This window comes from Rhinolophus sinicus, chromosome 15 (assembly GCF_057876585.1).
Source record: "Rhinolophus sinicus isolate RSI-liver-muscle chromosome 15, RSI-T2T, whole genome shotgun sequence".
NCBI lineage: Eukaryota > Metazoa > Chordata > Mammalia > Chiroptera > Rhinolophidae > Rhinolophus > Rhinolophus sinicus.
Genome location: NC_142515.1, coordinates 64,717,531 through 64,742,082, shown reverse-complemented (window position 1 = coordinate 64,742,082; position 24,552 = coordinate 64,717,531). Strand labels below are relative to the sequence as shown.

The 24,552-nt window shown below is 43.6% G+C and overlaps 1 protein-coding gene across 7 annotated transcripts; it reads left to right on the top strand.

The window, feature by feature from the left end:
• The first annotated feature begins 997 nt into the window (after positions 1–997).
• Positions 998–24,351, top strand: NCOA4 (nuclear receptor coactivator 4). Of its 7 annotated transcripts, none has more exons than XM_088792132.1 (10): positions 998–1,155; positions 15,009–15,160; positions 16,790–16,930; positions 17,118–17,206; positions 17,502–17,610; positions 18,462–18,551; positions 19,096–19,239; positions 20,644–21,648; positions 22,063–22,203; positions 22,522–24,351. In XM_088792132.1, exons 2-10 carry the CDS (start codon positions 15,023–15,025, stop codon positions 22,525–22,527), a joined length of 1,863 nt encoding a protein of 620 aa, XP_088648258.1. In that variant the 5' UTR covers positions 998–1,155; positions 15,009–15,022; the 3' UTR covers positions 22,528–24,351. The 7 variants fall into 7 exon arrangements, with proteins under 7 accessions (XP_088648258.1, XP_088648255.1, XP_088648259.1 ...); XM_088792129.1 differs by having other exon boundaries at positions 19,093–19,239; XM_088792133.1 differs by lacking the exon at positions 998–1,155 and adding an exon at positions 6,114–6,268.
• Positions 24,352–24,552: the final 201 nt, after the last annotated feature.

Sequence of the window (24,552 nt, the reverse complement as noted above, 5' to 3'; positions counted from 1 at the left end):
GTGTGTATGTGACAGATCACAAACAAGCAAACAGTTTTCTGTTGAACAATCCATGGGCAATTGGTAAAGGGCTTTAGTTCTCCTCTTCCCTTTAACCCTATCTGTTCAAAAATGTTATAGGACTAGCTGAGCAATCCTAGGCAGGCCCCTTAGTTTTTTTGGTCACTCTAAGGTAATGGGCACAATTAGCACCAAGTATGAGGACCTCTGTCTAAATGGAAACAGAAAGATTCCTATTTTAACACCTGCTCACAAATAAATCAACAACAACAAAGAAAACTCCAATGTGATAACGCGGCACTAGGCACTAGGCTGATCATCACGAGGAGGTACAGAGCGGTGGGATGCAGAGTGTAGAAAACTGTGTGTTGTGACATGGTGCAAACAAAAACATGCTTTGGAATCACATAATGTGGCTTGGAATGTGGACTCTGACATTTATTTATTTACTGAATTTTAAAAAAAATTGTGGTAAAATATATATATAACATAAAATTGACCATTTTACCATTTTTAAGTGTACAATTCAGTGGTACCAAGTGCATTCACATTGCTGTGTAAACATCACCACAATCCATATCCAGAACTTCCCATCATCCCAAACTGAAACTTTGTACCCATTAAACAATAATTCCCCTTCCCCAAGCCTGTGGGAACCACCCTTCCATTTTCTGTCTTTATAAATTTGACTACTCTAGGTACCTCATATAAGTGGACTCATATAGTATTTGTCCTTTTGTGTCATCTAACATTTATTTTTGCATCTGTACGTTAATGCTAAATAATACCTACCTTGTGAGTACATTTGGTGTGAGAGAATCACTTAGGATATTCCTCCATACAGAGTTTGCCTTCAACAAAGGCTTATTTCGTTTAATCTGATTTATTCTGTAGGGACAAAAGAACTGTGACTCAGAGCTCGGGAAAGAATGTGCGCCTGCGCCCTGCACCCTCTGGAGGGCAGACTGCGCCTTGGGCTGACACCCCGCGGAGAGCTCGCGAGATTATCAGACGTGTGGCGTGAGGTGTGGGTGGAAGGTTGCGCTCTCGCGAGAACTCTGCCATTGGGCCCTTGGTTTGTGTCAGGTTGTGTCTCTCCGAGGAAGGTCCCCTCGGATTGCCCCCTCGGATTGCCGGGAGTTGCACTTGGAGCTGGTAAGAACGGGCTGGCGTGCCCCCTTCGGAGCCTCGGGCTGGTCTGAGGACCATGACTGCTTGCCTGACGGGCTTGGGCCTGCTTTGTGGGGCTAGTTTCTCCTTCGACTCGCCCGGCTCGTGGGCCACCTTCTGCCTGCCCTCTCCCCGGCCATCCACACTCTCGGCCTGGGGCCACCTCCTCCTGTCTGCCGCCTTCCCTCCGGCCCCGGGTGTGACAGCTCCATGTCACAGCGTCTCTTGGAGTGAGGAAGGGCCGGTTTCTAGAACGGGCCCAGAGTATATGCATTCTTAGCCTGTTGGGTGGAAACGCTAAGAAGACAATGTTTTTTCGGCCTCATGTGCCAACGTAGCTTGATTATCTCCTTTTTTACAGATGAGAAGAGCGTGGCTTGCTCACTCACTGATTCATTCCCCCCAACAATCATTTATTCAGTGCCTATGTGTTCAGGGTGTTGAGGATATAGCAATGAAAAAAATGGACACAGTCCTGTTTTCATGGAGCTAATTACTATGTCAGGGATAATAAATATAGTCTTATGTGCCACGTGGTGTAACATGGGATGATGTGACCAAGAATGGCAGAAGTCAGACTCCTAGGGTTTATCTGACTGCAAAGAGCTTTTTTCACTGTACCATTTTGTATTGTTTTCTAATCACGGTAAGGTACACCATAGCGTAACTGTTTCCACCACCCACTTGGTAATTTGGAAATATGAGACTCTTGAGTTACTTCCTGGGGTGAGGATGGGGATGTAATCATAGTTGGCTCACTTCTGCAGTGGGGTTCTAGTGTGACATTTCTGAACTTTAAATAACATCAGACCCTTGGAGGAAGACTTACCCATTGCCCAGATGCTACAGTGGAGGTGGGCTACATGTATTTTGTGGCTTAGGCAAGTTACTTGGTACGCGCTTTCCAAGGTTTGCTAGCTTATGGATTTGTAAGTGAGATAATATATGTAAAATCTAGCACAGTAACATTTCTTTTTTATTTCTCCTTCCGTCTCTTCTGTGGAACTTTTGTTCTTGGGTCCCTAAGGAAAATCCTAGAGGTTTAAAGTTTTATGATAGTTTGTGTCCTCTACAGTTACATTATTAATTTGGGGCAAACAAGTATTTCAAAAGTGGGAAAGCATGGAGAGCTGTGTAAGGAAAGGAAGATGTGATTTTCAAAGGAGGAGGAGATATTTTAGAATTACATAGGACTTCCCACCCCACCCGCCTTCATCAAATCAGCTTAGCTGTGCCAGAATCTCGGGAACCTATGTAGGGGCTTCATAAAACTGCACAGGATATTCTTATACATCCTTCCCACAACCTGAGAGCCACTTAGCAAGTGTTTTATAGTTTCCCTCATAGAGTAAGTGTGAGCATACTGGAAGACATTCAGAGCCATTCATTGTTGCTGCTGATGGACTTTTAAATTTGTCTCTTGTTTCATAGAATTAGTATTTTCTGCTAGATTTTTGGTGCATCAGTGGCATAAATTCTCTAGATGGCAAGTTCACCATTATGTCCTAAGGGACCCTCATGGTACATGTCAGCTTAGGTACTCAATAAATATCTGTTGAATGAATACATAAAGCCTTAATAACTAAATGTAATAATTTGGTTCAGTGAAGGAATGAATAGCTTACAAAACAGGTTAAAATATTTTGTTTGTCTGCTTGGTCATAGATAAGATGTTAAGTCTTTTAATACTTGGATGATTACAGATTTCATAAGAACATAATCTTGGGTATATGGTGACTTTTATTTTGTCATTATTGCTAGTCCCCCAAGCTTTAGAAGAGGGAAAATATTTTATCAGTTGTTTACTTATGTGGGGGAAAAACCACAAGATGTTTACCATATAAAATCGGGATAAAGTGGTATTATTACTGTGATGGCAGATCAATAACATGTTTTTCTATCCTTGACTATATTATGGTGAGAAGTTTCAAGTTGAAGATAGGGCAGGGCCCCCATTCTGAAAGCCTACTAAACTTCTGTGGTGTCAGCTGGAATTTCTGTGGTACTGCAAAATCTGAGAAAAAAAATCCAGAGGTGGCTGTAAATACAGCACTATTTCCCATTTTACTGACAAACATGCTGGTGCTTGTGGATCTGTTTAGCTGAGCTTTGAAGGGTCTAGCGTCAGGAAAGACACTTTATCTCTGCGTCTTTCTTGGAATCATGGTTTCAGTGGCAATATCTTTGCCAGTTTTGTCTTGTTTGAAAGAAAACTAAAAGTAATGCTAGAAACATTTCCACGTTTGAAAAACCTTCCTGAAATAATGCAGGCCTTAGTGGGACATCAAGTTGATTATCTGTGTTTAAAGCAGAACTATACCTTACTTATTGCAGCTGGTCTTAATTTAAGCATTTGTTTATCATTTATTCATTCATTTATCAAACATGCATTAAGCCTCTGTTGAGTTTAGGACCACAGCATTGCATACCTCCAAGGACACCATTCTCTTTGTGTCAATGCAATAGAGCACATGGACTATGAAAGGGGTTGGTAATACCAACATACCGATACCAGGCTGTCTATTCAGCATTAGGTGTACAAAGCCAAATAATATATGGTCTCTTCTCTTGGGGAGCTCTCAGGCTAAGGAAGCAGACATGTGACAATAAGGGTAACGTGTTACAGGTGTCATGCTGGAAACCTGTGAGATTACAGTGGGCCCAGAGGACGCAGCAACTAACTTGATTGACCAAAACTATTGAGGGACGGGTGCTTGGTCAGGAAATGCTTAGTAGTGTCTGTGACTTGAGCATAGTCAGAAAAGTGACAGATGGGGAGAAAGGAAGGAACTGACATTGCTGGCAGAGAAAGCTGGGAGACCAAGCTGGACAAGGTGAACCAGCCTGGACGACGCACGAGACAGCTGTCTGGCAGATCATGGTGTTGGTGGCTGCTCTGGGGAGAATGCAGGAGTCAGGCTGAAGCCAGAAAATAGAGACCTTTATTGTCTTTATAAGAAATTTGGACTTCATCCTGTAGGCAAGTGTGGAACCATTGGAGAGTTACTGTTTACGCTGTCTTTAGATGACATGATCTGGTAGGAAATGGATGGTTCTTTTGTTCTGAGACAGTAAAAATCTTGAAGCAAAAGAGAGGTAAAATGCTTCATGAATTTTCCCCCTTTAGTACCTAAACATTTTATAAAGCTCCAAGGGCAAATAATTCAGCTTAAGGGAGTAAAGAGATGCCTGCCAAGTGGTATGAATGCAGAATTCTGATCGATTTTTATGATTTTTCCCAGTCTTTTTATGTTTATGTAATATTTAATAAATCACGTCATTATAGTAACAGCTAATGCTGGCATAAGCTGATAGAATAAACACTGACTCCCAATAATTGTGTAACTCAGTGGAAATTCAAGGGAGGGAGAGCTGGAACATGTTGTGTGCTGAAGCTTTGGTCAGGATCTTTTGATGAGGACCATCCACACCAAGTTTCAGCTGTATTTACGTTATGACTATTTTATAGGGGCACATAAAAGATGAAAGTTCTTGGCATCAGTTATATTTTAACAGACTGAAAATTCCTCCTTTCTAGCCATTGACTTAAAGTACAAAGGGCCATAAAATTTTAACTTTTAGAGGTATGTCTAGTGTTTTTTTGTACACTCACAAAATGTGTTATCTAATATTTTGAATTAAGAGTGAAATTGTTTTCTCATTATTTTTGGTAATGAATATCTGAAACGGGATCCCAGAAACTGTGCATAACAGATAAAGCAGGCACCTCCAATAACTATTCATCTGAAATCTGAAGGATGCTTAATTGTGGGTGATGGCCTTTAGTGTTACCGGTTTTTTTGTCATGTGGTTTTGCTTTATTAACTATTACTATTTACAAAATAGGTTCATGTGCAAAGACAAGAGCAAGTATTTCACATTTAAAAAATTAATTGAAAGGGAATGACAGTGCTGTCTATATTTTGTCTTCTGGTCTGATTGGATATGCAGACTATAGGGATTATTTTTGGAGAAAGGGGAACCAAACTAGAAGTGCCATGAACATGATAATCAGACAGGAAGCACTGTGTGCCAGGCAGTGTCCTAAACATTTTACATATATTAATTCATATAATTCTCTTTGAGTTTTTTCCATTATTGTCTCCATTTTGTAGATAGGAAACTGGGGCATATATTGGTTAACTGACGTTAACAGCATCTAAGAGGCAGAGCCAGGTCTAGTTCCAGAGGCCATTCTCTTCACTACTGTGTATTACTGACTGTCCAGGTAGGGCTCTCAATTTTACTTGTGTACTCTCAGCCGAGAATGGTGCTTGGCATTTGGTAAGTGCTCAGTTAACTTTTGTTGAATGAAAAGCATCCATGAGTGTTGAAGCATAACTGAACTGAGGCCATGGCGGGGGGGGGGGGGGGGGGGGGGGGGGGGCGGGGTGCGACGGGGGGGGGAGAGAGAGAGAGAGGGAGGGAGGGAGGGGGAGGGAGAGAGAGAGAGAGAGAGAGACACACACACACACACACACACACACACACACACACACGGGGTGGGGGTGGGGCAATAGTTAGAGGTGTGTCAAGGATGTGAGGTGTCTGACAGCCCGAAACAAAAGCCCAGGGCTGAACCCCAGCTGGGCTGACAGTGGTCATCTTGGAGTGATAAGGTATCGGCCAGCAAGATTCCAATAATGTTATAACTCGGTAAACCTGACTGCCCCACGTTTGTTATTCCTCTGTAGTGATTAGCAGCAAAATCCTTAAATCATAGACGTCTTGACGATTTGCGGCTTGGAAGGGGTGCACAGAGGCTAAACGCTGGAGCAGGTAGGCCGAAGAGAGGCTGGAGAGGAGGAGCCCCTGGCTCCCGTCGGGGCTTCGGGAGCCCAAGCAGGACGGACGCACGTCCGCGCCTCGCGGGAGGTTAGGGACCTGGGGCGGCCGGGAGGGCGGAGTGCATGCCCGAGTGGGCGGAACCTCCAGCACCGCCGCGACGTGCGCGCTCCCGCCCTCTTCGTTGCCGCCCGTGGCGTGAGCGGATCGGGGCGGGGCGTAGTCCGTGCGCTTGGGGACCTTCACCTAGGGCCTGCATAAAGCAGCCTCAGGCTTGCAGAGCAGCGTGCGCGGCGGGGATCTGGCCTTCGAGGTACGTGGGGCAGCCCAGGGCCGCAACGGAGCCCTCCGGGTCAGCTGGCCGGCGGGGCCCTGCCGCCGCGCTGCGCGCATGCGTAGTGAGCGGTGACCGTGCCAGCTCGGAAGCCGAGCGTGAACGCGCGGCTGCGGCTTCCAGGGACCTAGGCTTTGCAGGGTGACTGTTCTCTTAGAAAGTGTTGGAGAACCTGGAGAGTCGCATGAGTCACTGTTGCTTTGAACTAGAAAAGCCTTGCTTAGCGTTAGATGGTAAAGACCAACTTTGTGGTCAGTTTTCGGTGACTGCTTCGGAAAGTTGAAGTGCTGGGATTGATTGCTCATACTTGTATAAAGGTAGGCAAATCTGAGCGCAGTAAGCTCTGAAGTGCTAAACAATCTTAAAATATGCTCTCGTGGTTTTATTATTGCTTTGCTTTGTTTAAGTCTCTTCAGGCATTCTCCTTTATTTGCGTGGTTTTAAAAAATTTACGGAGAATCACATCCTGAATTTCAGAAATTAGTCTTGATAAAGAACTAAAAGTGGGCTAGGATAAGATACATGTAATCTTCGAGTTAATTAATATATTAAAAAACTTTTTATTTTTTTAACTGAAAGAGCGTGTGAAAGAAAAAAATGTCTCAAGGTAAAATTGAATGGAATAATTGTTTCATAATTTTTTTCCTGAAAATTTGTACATATGGTCTAGTATATTTCCTAATCCAAGATAACGAAATTGGCAGTTAGTATTTCGAATTTAGTAATCCAGAGAACACATAGGTATTCTGTGGATTGGTTTTTAAGGGCTTGGGTTTCTAGCAATGATTTGGATGCCAAGAAAATAAATAAAAACTGGACCTTTTTTTTTTTTTTGATAGGCGGAGCAGCTGGGAAATGGGACAAACAGTGAGAGCTAGAAGCTGCAATTTTAGATATGATCTGGTCTGCCTTCTGAAATTCAGGCAGACAGATGCTACAGATGTGGGATCAAAACCCAGGGAGGGTTCTTGCTCGTGTTCTTCATACTTGGCACTGCTGCTTGGCAGTGTTTTGTTTATTCTTCCATGTAAAGATAGTTTATTTTATTAGCATTGCCCAGGGAAGAAGGTTCTGAAAAATTGTCATAATTTATTGAGGACTATGAAAATGATCTGAGAATCTTAATGGAAGATATTCCAATAGTAACCCAAATGTTATTATTTGAATGTTAATTGGAATGATAATTCTGGAATGTTAATTTTAAACTCTAGTGTTGGCAAATAAAAATAATTTATGAGTGATAATGAACTAAAGGAAGAACAAGCTGGACAGAGAGAGAGAACCCAGGACTAGACCTTAGGGACCCAAATCTACCTGTTAGGCTGTGGCCCTTTAGATGTGTCATGTAAACTATCTGGGCCTTGGTGGCTTCATCTATAAAATGAGAGTAGTGTACTAAAGAGATGGTCAAGTTTTTTTCAACTTCAGATTGTGGTTTGTGTTGGTCACAAGAGGGTCATAGCTCTTTGGAAATTTTATGGTTAAACCATATGATGATGACTTAGCTTTATTTGTGGTTAGTTGCTCAATTCTGTTTCCATGATCTTCAGACTTGATAACTAGATTTGTGCAAAGCATTGTGCAAATATGGCAAATACAGTTTGTAGAGCTCCTCTTTGAGGAAAGCTCCAGGTTCTCCTGGAGCTTTATTTATTTATTTGAGGGGTATGTGTTTTTTCCTCCTCCCTCCCCCAAAGCCTAGATGCAGGCTTTGCCCTTTTTTAGAAAGGACTTAAACTTTTAACTTTGTCTCAAAAAATTGCCTTTAAGGCAATTCTCTTTGGACAGTGGCAGGGCAGTAGTTTTGATGGTAAAGGTGAATATGGAAAGACATTTTTGGTAGTCTTTCATTGATTTGACTTTTAGAATTAGAGCTGATTTGGTCCAGTCTTTTTACAGGTAAGAAAACAGGCAAAAGTGTGCATACTTGGTTTAGACTATTGAGTTAATAAATGGCTACATGATTGTAAGTAAGGGCTTCATCACTTCAAAGCTTTCTTTGGCATCAGTGTTCCTTTCTATAGTCCAAAGGTGGAGGCGGTTCGTAAGGTCCCTATAACTCCTTTAACTCAGCTAAACCGAATAACATAACAACTACAGGGTTAAAAAGTACACGGGCTGGATTAAGTATTTATAGGCAGAAATGTCACACTTTAACTTCACTGCAGCCCCTTGTAGCTGCTGTCATTTTCTCCAAGGGAAATTGATGTGGGAGAAGTTAAGTAATTAGTTCATGGATCTCAAGCTTGCAGATGCAGTTGGAATTCTGGTTTGTCAGACCGCAGAGTAATCTCTTAACCATCATGCTCGCTACACTGGCACTTGAACCTGAAACAGTGGTGAACTGTTGAAAGTGGCCATGTGAACTGGTTACCTCACACAGGCCTCTGGATGTGGCATTTCGTAGCTAGCTCAGGCTTCACCTCACTGTCCTTTGAGTTCACCAGTGTAGTGGAGTTTTTGTTTTTTGCCCTGAGGGCTTCCTCCTCTCTGCAGTACGAGAGGACAAGCTTTCCACACCTCTCTTCCTGGGATCTAGGCTTTGGAAGCTGACTGGTGAAGGAGGAGGAGGGGCAGAGCCAAGGGCAACAAAGGGACAAGCACCCTGGGACTGGCCACAGTGAAATGAAACACATTTCCTTAGTGGCTGACAAATGGGCTCTAAAGACCTTATTCTAACAAGATGACTGTTTTGAAGGATGATACTCATTTTAATTTGAAAACCTGATTAGTATGTGGGGAAAAATCAGTTTTGTAACTTTTAAATCTCACCCTACCTTCTGTTCATAGCTGATAAGAGGAAATTTCAATTTGTGTACTTTTGCCATGTTCTACTCTTGTTAGGCAGTTATATAGTACATGTGATTGAATTGAGAAGAGTTACTACTTTAGGGATCTAGTAATACAGTCATCACTGTGTGCATTTGAATTTGTCTTCTACATGGTCTAGAGCTCTGGGGTTTTGACTTTGTGAAGCAACATTTTAATTTTTTGATTACATTTTCCACTGTGCCAGGAGGACTGCATGTGGCAGGCTACTGTTCTGCTGAAAGCTGGCTTCTCTGAGGTCATTGCCTTCTGGACTGTTGGGAAGTTCTTTCATATACTGCCTCAGATAACCCCTCCCCCCCCCCCCCCCCACACACACACACACATACTTTGGGTTATTCTAAACAAGGTTAATTCTTGTATTTGACACATCTCCAGAAATTTGAGAATAGTAATCATGTCCTCCCAGAGACTTCTCTTATCAAGGTTAAACAGCCTCCCTTCTGGAGAAGGTTTTCATAGTTTTGAGGCCTCTTTCCCATTTCTAAATGCTTCTTTCTAAAATGTGTTATTCAGAAGGAAATTCCAAATTTAGTCTGATAAACATGGAACAGATTAGTCCTGTGATAAATGCTGTACTTTTAATCAATTCCGTCCAATAGTGTGTAAGTTGTATTTTCCTCAGAGCCAGAATACTGATAACTCATATACAGCGTCCTTTCAATTAAAAATCTCCATCCTTTTAAAAATTTATTCTCTTCCACTTTGTTCCACCACATTCATGTTAAAAAAATTTACATTTGATAAAATACAACCTCTTGTCGAGATTATTTTGGAATCTGTTGCTTTCACAGACTCATGTTATCTCCAACTTTAATGTCTGTCTACCAAGTTTTCTTCCAAGTCATTAGGGAAAACAGTTGAGTAACTGGGAAAAACAGGGACATACCTCTAAAAACTTACAGTCTGGCTTCAGTCCATTATCCTTTGAGTACTTTGTAAAAATAATCTTCGGATTCAATTTAGTTGTACTTCATTTTAGCCCATATTCACTTTTTCCACAAAGGTAGGTGCAGCCTTGTCACAGTCCTGTTGTCCAGGTATATCGTCTACAACGTGACATTGACTGGCCAGTTTCGTAAAACGATCCAGGGGGTACATCACTTTGGTGACACAGGGCTTAGGGAACCCATGCTGGCTACAGTGATCACTGCTTTCGTTTTCTACGTGTTTAGAGATCGTCTTTGATTTTAGATCTACCCAGGATCTACAGCAGCGGCTTCTGTCAAGCTTTACTTCATTGCAGCTGTGACACTCTTCTATCCCAGTCTCCTGTCATTATATCTTTGATTATGTGCTGTTCTATCCACTTCTATTTCTTGTCTCTCTAAAGCTGAGCTTGTTAGAGAACTCTCTGTAGTTTCCCACACTAATTTCTGTACCTCCCTTATATCAGAATCCTATGAAACTATTCTGTTAGCTTCCTAGCTATGAGGCCATCTCTACATTGTTTCTAAATTAAAAACAAACAACAACAACAAAAAAACCACTGAAAAAAGAAAAGAGAAAATAAACGAAAATTCCATCTTCTGGAAAAATTTCGGTAAATGCCAGATCTAAGCAACGTTCTAAACTCTGTTTATTGAGTTTTTATTTTTTTTTTTTTGTTGGCAGCTTTTTTCAAAAGTAATTATGGATGCTTTAGACCTTTTAGTCTTCACCTCTAAATCTGTAAAACAAGAACACATGTCCTCTGTGACTTCATGTGTGTTATAAATAGAAAGAAACTTACACTCTAGTGTTCTTTTAACTTTTTGGAAGCTGTATGCCTTATTGATTTCAGAAAAATTAGTGTTATTTTTTTTCCAGAAATATCTGTTCCCATGTAAAGTGCTACTAAAGCAGATTCATAGACTCTTACGGCAGGAACACAGTGGTGGGCAGGGAGGGGGAGGCAGTATTTATGAAGGATACACTGTCGTGCTGGAGACCCTGCTCGCTGCGCCATGTGTCGTGCAGGGCGGCCTGTGGGGTCTCTGCTCCCGCTCCCCATACAAGAACGCAGGATATGGTGAGGCCAAAAAGGAACACCCACGGAGCCATAGTTAGGGGAGTCATACCACTATATTCTCTCTGGCGGCTCTATACTCTCAATGGAGGCTGGATACACACTGTCCGCAAACCGCCATCCACACTTGGCAGCCCAGCCACCATCTTCTTGCTAGCCCCCATTCTTTCTCTCTTCCCTCTTCTCTCTCCCTCCTCGTAGCCACAGCAGTTATATTGTGGCCAATGGCTCACTGGTTACAGCTGACGGCCAACTAGCCACAGCTGATGGCCATGCAATCACAGTTGGCCATTTACTACCTGAGCCAGCACCTGTCTATGTGAGGCCGAGAGCCTGGAAACTACTCTCTGGGGCTCCGCCCCCACACTCCACCCCTACAGGCTCTCGCCTCACAATCTACGCGACAAGCGTCTTCCGCGAGGGGACCTGTGCGAGGAGCCTGGGGGTGAATGCGATATCCTGGACACAGCCAGGCTCTCTGGGCACAGCCAGGGTTTCTCAGGGCACCACCAGTGCTTCTGGGCATGGCCAGACTTCCTGGACTTCTTAGGGTACCACCTGTCTTCCCGGACACAGCCAGGGTTTCTCAGGGCACCACCAGTACTCCTGGGCACTGCCAGACTTCCTGGACTTCTTAGGGTACCACTAGTTTCCCCGGGCACAGCTAGGATTTCTCAGGGCACTGCCACTTTCTGTGGGCACAGCCACACTTCCTGGACACAGCCAGGGCTCTCAGGGCACTGCCACTCTCTGGGCACAGCCACACTTCCTGGACACAGCCAGGGCTCTCAGGGCACTGGCACTCTCTCTGGGCACAGCCAGACTTCCTGGACTCAGCCAGGGCTCTCAGGGCACTGCCACTCTCTCTGGGCACAGCCAGACTTCCTGGACTCAGCCAGGGCTTTCAGGGCACTGCCACAGCCACACTTCCTGGACACAGCCAGGGCTCTCAGGGCACTGCCACTCTCTCTGTGCCTCTCAGGGTACCCTGCTGGAACAACAGCGACTCACAATCAAGGTGCTTACATATTCTCAATGGCGGCCAGTCAAGAGACAAAAGCAAATATCCCCCAGTTCCACTAACAACAGTTCCCAAACAAACAGTCAAGCGGTCCATTAAATTAGGGATGGAAGGCAATTCCCCATAGTCCATAGTCATTCACCAGGGCTGTCCTGGGGGTGAGGGACGACCTTGACCTCACCCTCATCTCCCACGGAGGACTCAGCAAGCGTTACCTCCTGGGACTATAAGTCCCGCACCCGGGCTGCCTGAGCAGGAACTTCCCCGGCCCACAGGGCTGCAACGACCTTCGCTTTCTCCGACCTGTGCTGGTTGGGGAACCGTCCACATCTTTCCACCTCTCCACGGGTGTCATGCGGGAGACCCTGCTCGCTGCGCCATTTGTCATGTGGGGGACCCTGCTCGCTGCGCCATGTGTCATGCGGGGCGTCCGGCGGGGTCTCTGCTCCTCATACAAGAACGCAGGACATGGTGAGGCCAAAAAGGAACACCCACGGAGCCATAGGTAGGGGAGTCATACCACTATATTCTCTCTGGCGGCACTATACTCTCACTGGAGGCTGGATCCACACTGTCCGCAAACCGCCATCCATGCTTGCCAGCCCAGCCGCCATCTTCTTGCTAGCCCCCATTCTTCCTCTCCTCTCTTCCTTCTCTTCGTAGCCACAGCAGTTATATTGTGGCCAATGGCTCACTGGTTACAGCTGACGGCCAACTAGCCACAGCTGATGGCCATGCAATCACAGTTGGCCATTTACTACCTGAGCCAGCACCTGTCTATGTGAGGCCGAGAGCCTGGAAACTACTCTCTGGGGCTCCGCCCCCACACTTCACCCCTACAGGCTCTCGCCTCACAATCTACGCGACAAGCGTCTTCCGCGAGGGGACCTGTGCGAGGAGCCTGGGGGTGAATGCGATATCCTGGACACAGCCAGGCTCTCTGGGCACAGCCAGGGTTTCTCAGGGCACTACCAGTGCTTCTGGGCACGGCCAGACTTCCTGGACTTCTTAGGGTACCACCTGTCTTCCCGGACACAGCCAGGGTTTCTCAGGGCACCACCAGTACTCCTGGGCACTGCCAGACTTCCTGGACTTCTTAGGGTACCACCAGTCTTCCCGGACACAGCCAGGGTTTCTCAGGGCACCACCAGTACTCCTGGGCACAGCCAGACTTCCTGGACTTCTTAGGGTACCACCTGTCTTCCCGGACACAGCCAGGGTTTCTCAGGGCACCACCAGTACTCCTGGGCACAGCCAGACTTCCTGGACTTCTTAGGGTACCACCTGTCTTCCCGGACACAGCCAGGGTTTCTCAGGGCACCACCAGTACTCCTGGGCACAGCCAGACTTCCTGGACTTCTTAGGGTACCACTAGTTTCCCCGGGCACAGGTAGGATTTCTCAGGGCACTGCCACTTTCTCTGGGAACAGCCACACTTCCTGGACACAGCCAGGGCTTTCAGGGCACTGCCACTCTCTGTGGGCACAGCCACACTTCCTGGACACAGCCAGGGCTTTCAGGGCACTGCCACTCTCTCTGGGAACAGCCACACTTCCTGGACACAGCCAGGGTACCTTCAGGGCTCAGCCAGACTTCCTGGACTCAGCCAGGGCTCTCAGGGCACTGCCACTCTCTCTGGGAACAGCCCGACTTCCTGGGCACAGCCAGGGTATCTTCAGGGCTCAGCCAGACCTCTCAGCGCACTGCCACTCTCTCTGTGCCTCTCAGGGTACCCTGCTGGAACAACAGCGACTCACAAGGTGCTTACATATTCTCAATGGCGGCCAGTCAAGAGACAAAAGCAAATATCCCCCAGTTCCACTAACAACAGTTCCCAAACAGTCAAGCGGTCCAGTAAATTAGGGATGGAAGGCAATTCCCCATAGTCCATAGTCATTCATTCACCAGGGCTGTCCTGGGGGTGAGGGACGACCTTGACCTCACCCTCAGCTCCCACGGAGGACTCAGCAAGCGTTACCTCCTGGGACTACAAGTCCTGCATCCGGGCTGCCTGAGCAGGAACTTCCCCGGCCCACAGGGCTGCAACGACCTTCACTTTCTCCGGCCTGTGCTGGTTGGGGAACCGTCCACATCTTTCCACCTCTCCACGGGGCTCCATCTCTCCAGCAGCTGCATGGCTTTTCCTGTGCCAGTGGGAGAACCGTCCACGTCTTCCCACCCCTCCACGGGGGTCCAGCTCTCCGGCAGCTGCTCCTCCTGGTCTTCCTGAGACTGAGTGTTCATACGCACAAACTGCTCCACCGTCCTTTGGAGAGCTTTGGCCGGCACCATACCCTGCTCGCTGCGCCATTTGTCATGCGGGAGACCCTGCTCGGTCTCTGCTCCCGCTCCCCATACAAGAACGCAGGACATGGTGAGGCCAAAAAGGAACACCCACGGAGCCATAGGTAGGGGAGTCATACCACTATATTCTCTCTGGCGGCACTATACTCTCACTGGAGGCTGGATCCACACTGTCCGCAAACCGCCATCCACGCTTGCCAGCCTAGCCGCCATCTTCTTGCTAGCCCCCATTCTTCCTCTCCTCTCTTCCTTCTCTTCGTAGCCACAGCAGTTATATTGTGGCCAATGGCTCACTGGTTACAGCTGACGGCCAACTAGCCACAGCTGATGGCCATGCAATCACAGTTGGCCATTTACTACCTGAGCCAGCACCTGTCTATGTGAGGCCGAGAGCCTGGAAACTACTCTCTGGGGCTCCGCCCCCACATACACTATGTGCCAGGTCCTCTGCTGGAAGTGATCAAAGTGCTAGTAACTGGGAGCTGGTTGTAACGATCATTTGGTGGTTTTGGGTTGTAATGATGGTGCAATTTGGATTGTTCTTTTTTCTTTTAAAGGAGCAGCGAGCAGAATGAGTACTTCCCAGGACCAGAATGGCTCCAGTGCTAGAGAACCCCTTTGGAGGTGTTGTGATGCACGGAGGGACTTGGAGCTTGCTATTGGTGGAGTTCTCCGGGCTGAACAGCAAATTAAAGACAACTTGCGAGAGGTAGGATGTGTGCTTTTCACTTGGCCTTGTCGGGACTTAGCACAAGGATGGTTAGAGTATGGCTGCGGGCTTGGCTCTCTGTGCCAACCAAGGAGTTTCACCCCAGGCCTTGCATGGTCTGCTGACAATGGTGATGCCTTTGATTCCAAAGGGCAGCAAAGCACTTGTTAGAAGGGTCTGGAAAACCTTGTACCACCTAGGAGAATTAACTTTCTTTTTTTTTTTTTTTTGCTTTAACAAAATTTACTCCAACTTCTGTATCTAGCTACAGACATGTTTCAAAAACAAAGCAGCAGACACACAAACTGTTAACGCAGGACTTACAATGCTTAAAACATGTTATGCGGTGTTTCATGTTTTGCTCACGTTGACTGACAGATTCAAAAATTAATCCAAAGGCTGAGCAGCATCACACCTTCATTTTCTGGGATGGCTTCTATCGTGTGTCCTAGAGAAAGCGAGAGCTTTTGAGGGTTAACACATTGTGTTCAGTTTAGTTCAACAGACAGCACTTGACCCATAACAGGGGCTCACGAAATTGTTTGGGACTCATATCCGCCGCTCCCGGTCCGGAGGGGCGTCTACACTAGTGGCCCCAGGCTGTTGCTGCGAGAATTAGCTTTCTAATGTGATTTTGATTGCTCCTCAGTATGGCCTCTGTGCCAAGCTCTGCCATCAATACAGAAATAGCAAAATGAATGAGCAGTATACTGCTGAGTTATGTCCTTGATGCATAAAGAATGGCACAGCAGCCTGACCTTTGCCATCTTTTAACCTGGTGGTAGCATGGTTTTGGTGGTGGCCTGGTTCTATAAATGACTTTATCTTAGAACAAGCCAGAATTAAATACGAGTATGTTCATTCCATTGGTTTAATAATATTTTCTTGGTGAGTGGGTAGACCGAATAGCACAACATGACTTTAAAATCCAACCATATTGTACAGAAGAATGTGTTTTAGAATAGTTTCTTAATGGGGATTCTCATTGATAGTATATTGCTGATTTGATTTTTTTCCTTAGGATTTTTATATTTATCTCCCTTTTGAATCACTGTTTATACTTCCAGAAACCTTTAGTTTGTACTTAAACCATCTACTCTAGTGGTCTGTGGCTATTGACATGTAGTGACACATCTATTTACTGAAGTAGCCTACTGTAAACGGATTGCTCGTTTGTAGGGTCAGAAAGAGATAAAGGCTAGCTATTAAGCGAATACTCTTGTCGTACTTAGAAATTTGTGAAACTATAGGTTTTCAAATTATATGGGAAACTGACGGGGATCAGTATTACGAGACATATCCTTGTCTTTTCTCCTGATTATTTTAGGATACCCAACATAAACCTGATCCTCTTAGGAGGAGGGAGAGGTATTGAAGGAGGATTTCAGAGCTGAAGTCTGCCTTTATGGCTGGAATTCTCAAACTGGGCCACTGGGTCTTTGGGACACTAAACCCTGAAATTATAGGCAAAATTTTGAGTATATGCATTTTTCTGGGGAGATGCTCTATAGATGTCATTGGATAACCAAAAGGATTTGTAACCCCCAGAAATTTAAGAACGTCACAGTTCTGTGGGAAACACCATTCTTTGGGCTTGTAACACTAGTGAAACTAATACATGTTTCTTAGGTCAAAGCCCAGATTCACAGCTGCATAAGCCGTCACCTGGAATGCCTTCGAAGCCGTGAGGTGTGGCTATATGAACAGGTAGATCTCATCTATCAGCTTAAAGAGGAGACACTTCAGCAACAGGCCCAGCAGCTCTACTGGGTAAGGCGGCTGCAAGGCTGTATGAAATTGGCTTGAGTATGGTTTCCAGGTTCCGGACAATGTCCTTCCTATAATGTAGCATTAATATAGATCAGATAGAAGTTTAATCTCAGGTGCTGTTTGTTAACTTGAATACACATGGTGCTTTTAGTATCATTGTGGCTAGATGGTTTAATTTTTCTTACAGTTACTGGGCCAGTTCAATTGTCTCATTCATCAACTGGAGTGCACCCAAAACAGGGATCTAGCCAATCAGGTCTCCGCTTGCCTGGAGAGGTAATGGCTCTTTTTGCTTGTTTTGTATTTTGGCTGACTTTGGTGTATTCAAAAAAAGTCAATATTGTAACTCATTGCATGTGTTGGACTTAACTTGACTTCTCTATTCCTGTGATAAGATCATCTTTATATATTTAATATTATACTTGGTACGTGGGTAAGTCATCTACCTTTGTTTGAGAGTCTTAGAAAAGTATGATTGTTTAAAATAATTTACAATTTGGCTTTCGTTTTGGATGAAATTAAAATGGATATTCCTTAAAAGTAGCCAGGTTTTATTTATTTTTTTCTCCAGACTGGGCAGTTTGACCCTCAAACCTGAAGATTCGACCATCCTTCTCTTCGAAGCAGACACAGCGGCCCTGCGTCAGGCCATTACCACGTTTGGGTCCCTCAAGAGCATCGTGAGTAAACATGATCTCAGAGGGCTCTTCGCAGGCCTGCAGCCTCACAGGGGCCTTAAACACATTATATTTGTACTATGAATGCTGACTCTGCTCAGAATTTGGTAAACTTCAGAAATTTCATGTTCTGATTAAGTCTATAGAGCACTGGTCTGGTAGTTCGTGGAATGTGGTATTGTGACTCATGGATAATCTCTAGAATTCATTTTGTGTATGTTTAAATACCTTTGACATATTATAAAATTTATGGCTTAATGGTCTTTCTTTTTTTTTTTTTTAAAGATTTTATTGGGGAAGGGGAACAGGACTTTATTGGGGAACAGTGTGTAGTTCCAGGTTGTTTCCAAGTCAAGTTGTTGTCCATTCAGTCGTAGTTGTGGAGGGTGCAGTTCAGCTCCAGGTCCAGTTGCCATTGTTAGTTGCAGGGGGCGGAGCCCACCATCCCTTGCAGAAGTCGAGGAGTTGAACCGGCAACCTTGTGGTTGAGAGCCCACTGGCCCATGTGAGAACCGAACCAGCAGCTTTCGGCGTTAGGAGCATCGAGCTCCAACCGTCTGAGCCACCAGCCCAGCCCTGAATGGTCTTTAAAGAACCAAACATGGTCTCATTTGGGTCTTGTTAAAGTAGTAATACCAATTCTGGTGACGATATCGTATGACGATAGTTAAGTAGTAGAGAAGTCCCAGATTTGATAACTACTTCGTAGGTCATTGGATTTATTGTAAAGTTTATTCTAATGAAATGGTATTGCTTTGCTTAATAATTTTAAAATTTAGGAATTACAGTTTCACTTTTTTGGGGGATGAAAGTGTAACATTAATAAACACAATTAATTCGTTTTTATTCTACAGCAAATTCCTGAGCACTTGATGGCTCATGCTAGTTCATCAAGTGTTGGGCCCTTCCTGGAGAAAAGAGGCTCTGTGTCATTGCCAGAGCAGGTAAAAATGTCACTTTGTTTCTCATAACTGAGTTATTACTTGACTTGTATTTCTTTTGGGTTTTGACTAAATCAGTTTTTTGCTACTGTTATTTATGAAAAGGCACCAGAGGTAATGAGTTAGTTTATATAATTAAAGGCTTCCCTTGAAACTGAATGTCAAATAGAAATTCAAAGGTTTTATAGGTGTTGAGTAAGAGAGAAAGTAATTGTTATCAATTAGTTCATAAGAAATTGTCAGTAGGTCTCTTGATTGGGTTGGTTCTCTCTTGGGGATCCTTCTCTATATAATGCACAGAGATGATTTACTTCTAAAGGCAATGCAAATATAGGTTTCTAGATGTTTTGAGTTGAGAAGAACCCTGGAGATCAGCTATACTCCTTGTTTTATAATTGTGAAAATGGAGGCTTAGGGAAGTCATGTGACTTGTACAAGGTCAGTGGCAAGTTAAGATTAGAGAGCGTGGGTCTCCTGTGTTTCTCGTGAACTTTCTACTGCATTTGACATTGCCTCGTTAAGCAGCAAAATATTATGTGATTAGCAGAAGTCAGCATCCAGTACCCCAGCTGTCCCTCTCAGTGAATGGCTTCTTGGAAGCAAACCTGCCAGTGGTCGTCAGGCTCCTTACACACCCAGCACCAACCTCCAGGACTGGCTCACCCAGAAGCAGACCTTGGAGAATAGTCAGGTGTGTTGCTGCTTTATTGTTTTTGAGGTTGATATAGTAGCAGATGGGGTTAGTTAGTAACTGAGAGTATATGTCTTTGTTTAGTCTTTCGTTCTAGTCTGGAAACATATATTTTTCTATCACAATAGTAACACCTCTTCAGAAGTACAAGCCCATAATTCCAACATGCAGAGACAACCACTGTAATTTTTATGTACTTCATTTTTCTATCCGTACATACACTTTAAAATAATCTTTAGTAAAAGACGAAAGATTTATACGATCTGAAGAGAAACCAGAGTACATACACTTTAAAATAATCATTCTGTAAATCCTGTCTAGGCTAGCAGATAGTTTTCACTAATAGAGCATGAATATATTTCTTCCATAAAATCCTTAGTAGTATATGATATTTCATTGATTGGCTATAACTTCAATTTCATTGTTTTTGGATATAAACAAAGTTCCTCTAAACATCCAGGAGCTAATTATTTGTATACATTCTTGGTTAGCTCCTTAGGAGTAAATTCCTAGAAATTGCATTCCTATATACAATTCTGCATATCCTTTAAGACTTTCGATACATATTGCCAGCCGTGGCTTTCTAGGAAATTGATACTAATTTATAGTCCCACCATCAGAGTATTCAGGGCACTTGCTTCCCTGCAACTTCTCTAATAGTGGCAGTCATACAGAAGGTTTTTTTTTCTGAATTTGACACAAAATAACAATTTTACTTTTGTTTTGAGTTTCGTAGATTACTGATGAACATTTTTCATGTTTATTAGCCTTTTTTGATGACTAGCCTAACCATATCCTTTGCTCATTTTTGTCTTCTTTATTCATAAAGGCATATTATGTAAAACTTACGTCTTTTCTGTCAAATATGCTACACATGATTTCTCCTAGTTTGCCATTAACATTTTTCAGTTTTTTTAAACTGCAGAATTTTTTTTTTTTTTCTTTTCTTTCTTCAGATTTTACTGGGGAAAGGGAACAGTGTGTATTGTATTTCCAGGACTTTATCAGGGGAACAGTATGGTTTTCCCAGGACCCATCAGCTCCAAGTCAAGTTGTTGTCCTTTATTCTTAGTTGTGGAGGGTGCAGCTCGCTCCAAATCCAGTTGCCATTTTCAGTCTAGTTGCAGGGGGCGCGGCCTACCATCCCATGCGGGAGTTGAACCGGCAACCTTGTTAAGAGCTTGCTCTCTAAACAACTGAGCCATCCCGCCGCCCAGAAAATTAAAATTTTTATGTACTCATATTTTAATACCACAACAGAGAAATCCCTTGTCTCCTGGCTTTGTATACTTAATTTACAAACACTGGGCAATGCGGTAAATATGCAGTTAGAACGCTTTCATTGTTGAATCCCAAAGCAGTCAGAATGTTCTGGTGAACTGACATTGTGTACTTTTTGTGTAGACTTCTGCTAGAGCCTTCAATTTCTTCAGTAACGTCTGGGGCAACCGAAAGGGCTTGGAAAACTGGCTCCACAAGAGTCAGCAACAATTTCCTGAAAAACCAATTTACCAAAAGTGTACCAGCAATTCTACCACTGATTCCTTTTCTGATATTGAGAAGGTTGGCGATTCAGAGTTTCTTGATGAGGTGGACTTTTCTGATTGGCTGGTGACTCCCCAAGAATCCCATAAGCTGGAAAAGCCCGGGAATGGCAACAGTGAAACCACTGAGAAGTTTAAGCGTTTGTTCCAGGTGTTCCAGGAGTCCTATTGTGTGAATGATTGGCTTCTCAAGCCCGATTCCTGTACCAGTTGTCGGGGCAACCAGCCCAAAGGTGTGGAGATTGAAAACCTGGGCAACCTGAAGTGCCTGAATGACCACATGGAGGCCAGGAAACCCTTGTCCACTCCCAGCATGATTATTGAGGATTGGCTTGTCCAGAACCATCAGGACCCATATAAAGTAGAGGAGGTCTGCAAAGCCAACGAGCCCTGTACAAGCTTTGCCGAGTGTGTGTGTGATGAAAATTGTGAGAAGGAAGCTCTGTGTAAGTGGCTGCTGGAGAAAGAAGGAAAGGATAAAAATGGTGTGCCTGTGGAACCAAAACCTGAAGCTGAGAAATGTATTGGTTCCCTGAGCATGTGGCTCTGTCCTTCCAGAAAAGAGGCAGCAGAACAAGCTAAGGCACCAAAGGCAATGGCTCCTTCTAGAATCGCTGATTCCTTCCACGTCATAAGGAACAGTCCCTTGTCCGAGTGGCTCATCACACCCTCATGCAAAGAAGTGCGTCCCAAGGAAGTGCCTAGTACTGAGGACAGTGCTGGCAAGCAAAACGCTACAAGCCCCGCGGCCTCTTCCTGGTGTCCCTTTAACACAGCTGACTGGGTCTTGCCAGCAAAGAAAACTGGAAACCTCAGCCAGTTATCCTCAGGAGAAGACAAGTGGCTACTTCGAAAGAAGGCCAAGGTGGGCAGACACCAGAATAGCACCATTTGAAATAGGTTTAACAGTTTTGCTTTCTTAATCCCAAAGCTTGCACATGGCCCAGATCCTTAAATGCATTAACTTAAATTTGTCTTAAGTATTAATTTTGGTGCCATGTTAGCAATAGATTGGAGAATTTATGATTATTCAGACTGAAATTTTTGTGCATTTTCCAGGGTCCCAACCCCCACCCTGCAGGAAGAAACCCAGCCAGTTTTGTTGCTAGTTACCAAAAAGATTTAGGGGTAGAGAAAGCAATCATCACCTTTGCTTCTGATTTTTAGAGTGGCCAACATTTACATTATTGAGACCAAACTATTGGGAAAATTATTTGGCAGATAAGTTGGTCTCATGCCTCCCAATTGTCATGTACAAGCCACCCTTTTTGTCTTGCAGGAAGTATTATTTAATTCGCCCCTACAGGAGGAACGTAACTTCCCCCCAGACTGCTATGGCCTTCCAGCAGTTTGTGATCTCTTTGCCTGTATGCAGCTTCAAGTTGATAAAGAAAAGTGGTTGTACCGAACTCCTCTACAGGTGGGTACATGCCACTAGTGAATGTTACAGATTTTACTGCTTATAAATGTTTCGTCTTATATGAGTTTATACATTGCCCATTGAACCATATTCCTATTAATGTAATGTCTATTAGTCAAGTGAGGGTGGGAGAGGGAGATCATAGAATTTCATGTATTTCTTTGAACTTTATAAAAGATAATGTAGCTGTTGGGAGTTTTAAGAGCCTGTGTGGATTCTACTAGCATACTAAGAAATGAGTCAGTACTTTAAGGAGGGGAGAAATTCGCTTTTATGCTACAGTGAAGTGACTTGTTATCTGTGGCCTTTTCTTTCCAGATGTGAAGGAATGGAGTACTCGTCAGGCAACTTTTCTGCAAATTATCACACATCCATGAGCCGAGTGACTACAGCTTGCCAAATCATTGTGTTTCTGGGTCTGAGCAGTCAGCTTAGTTTTTCTTGCCTAATTTTGAACTAGTGAAATATCATCAAATTATGAGTTACTGTGTAAAAGAAAAGGCTGTTTGTTAATGCTGAGGTGATGGTTACTTCTTCCAGAAGCATGAGTTCACCCCTACGCTAGAAACAGCATCCTGGTGGATAGATCTCTCATAAGCCTCCATGGCTCCTTAGCCTGGGTTCTTACTAGCACATTAAAACACTGTAGTTTTCAAAATTAAATAGTTCTATAATCAAGGTGTGTTGGTGTATTGTAAAGCAGTTAACTTCCCTAACCTTTTGATTACCCGTTAATTGCTTCCTTTGCTGTGAGTTTTCTACCTTTAGTGGTGAAAATGATTCTTTTGTTTAATTAATATATAGTATATTTCACACAATTAACCTTAAGAATATAGTGATTTTTTCTTACCAAAATGTGTATCAGCAATTTTTGACATTAATTACGAAACATTTTAGTCCGTATGTCAGAGTCTACATTTTTTTTTTTCTTTTGAAAGAAATTTAGCTACTGCAAATTTTGTCTTTCTTTCCTTTTCTGAATGTTATTGAAGTGTCTAGTGAGCTCTTTTAGAAGGGCTCCGTGTTGCTTCAAGATGGTATTCTGGGTTGTCCTAGCCTCTTTCAATATATTCTGAAGAACTGCAGGCAGAAGAGCCCCAGTGCCAACTAATCAAAGAGCAAAAGGCGACAGGTTGGAATGCAGTACTTGAACTTCACTATCCTACCTAAGGGTTATTGGTGCATCCTGTGTAAATGGAAGCTGAGCTTGACACCTGGTGCTTTTAACGAGGGATAAATTCAGTGTCCTCTCACTGCAAGCACAGCATACCTATACCTCTAAAAGTACAATGCAGTGATGTTTTAGTGAACAGGCTGTTTTGAACACTTGTGCCTTGGGGTGTTTATTGAAGCTTTATGAAAACCATTCATGTTTTCTCAATAACCTTAAAGTCACATCCATGCTTTAAAAAGTTTCTCTGTAGGAGAGAAATGGGATTTATAATGTTTTAAAATACTCTAAGATATAGCTGCTTTCTAGGCCTTTAAACTATTAAGCCACTCAACTTGCCTATATGGTATTGGAAAACTTTTCAGTTTGTGATGTGGTCTAGAAAGCCCTTGTGGGGAACCTTCACGGTCTGGCAGTGTCATTTGCCATACACCTTCATTAGAATTCTTGAACCACAGCCGAAAAAAGCCTATTAATTTTTAGTCACCCCAGACACTATTTAGAACTTGAATAATAAAAGTGGTGGTGGGTAAAAACTTAAGGAGCCTTTCCATTATCTTAGGTTGCAAGAAACTTTGTAGTTTTTGAAGTTTAACACAGTGTATTCCTAAATTTACATTAATCACTATGCTAATGAGTATGTAAAAGTCTTTTGCATCGATGCATTTTGTACCTCCCTCCATTAAAAGCGTAACAGCCATAGTGGACCTGTGTATTTATAAGACTACATTGTCACAAAATATTCGGTCACATTAGATAAATGTGATGACCTTAGGCTAGTTAGTACAGCTGAGAAACATAAAAAATTGTTTTTATATTCAATAAAATATCAATGCTTTATGAATCTTAAATTAGCAAAGAATAGGTGTTATTACTAACTTCAATTTTCAGTCTTTTATTGCAAACTCTTCACATCTACTTTTAATTTTTAATCTCTGTTGCAGATGAAATAATTAAACTTTGTTTTTACTAGAGGACCTCAGGTAAAGTTCAGTGCTTTTCTGCCAAATTCCTTCTTACTAGATGCATCCAAAAAGGCCCTACGTTACTCTTTCCAATCGTAATAACCACCAGTTGTTTAGTATTTATATGTGTAACGTGCAGTGCAGTTTTATTTCATAGATGAGAAAACAGACTGAGAAATAACTTGCCTTATTTCCTTTAACTTTCCCAAGGCT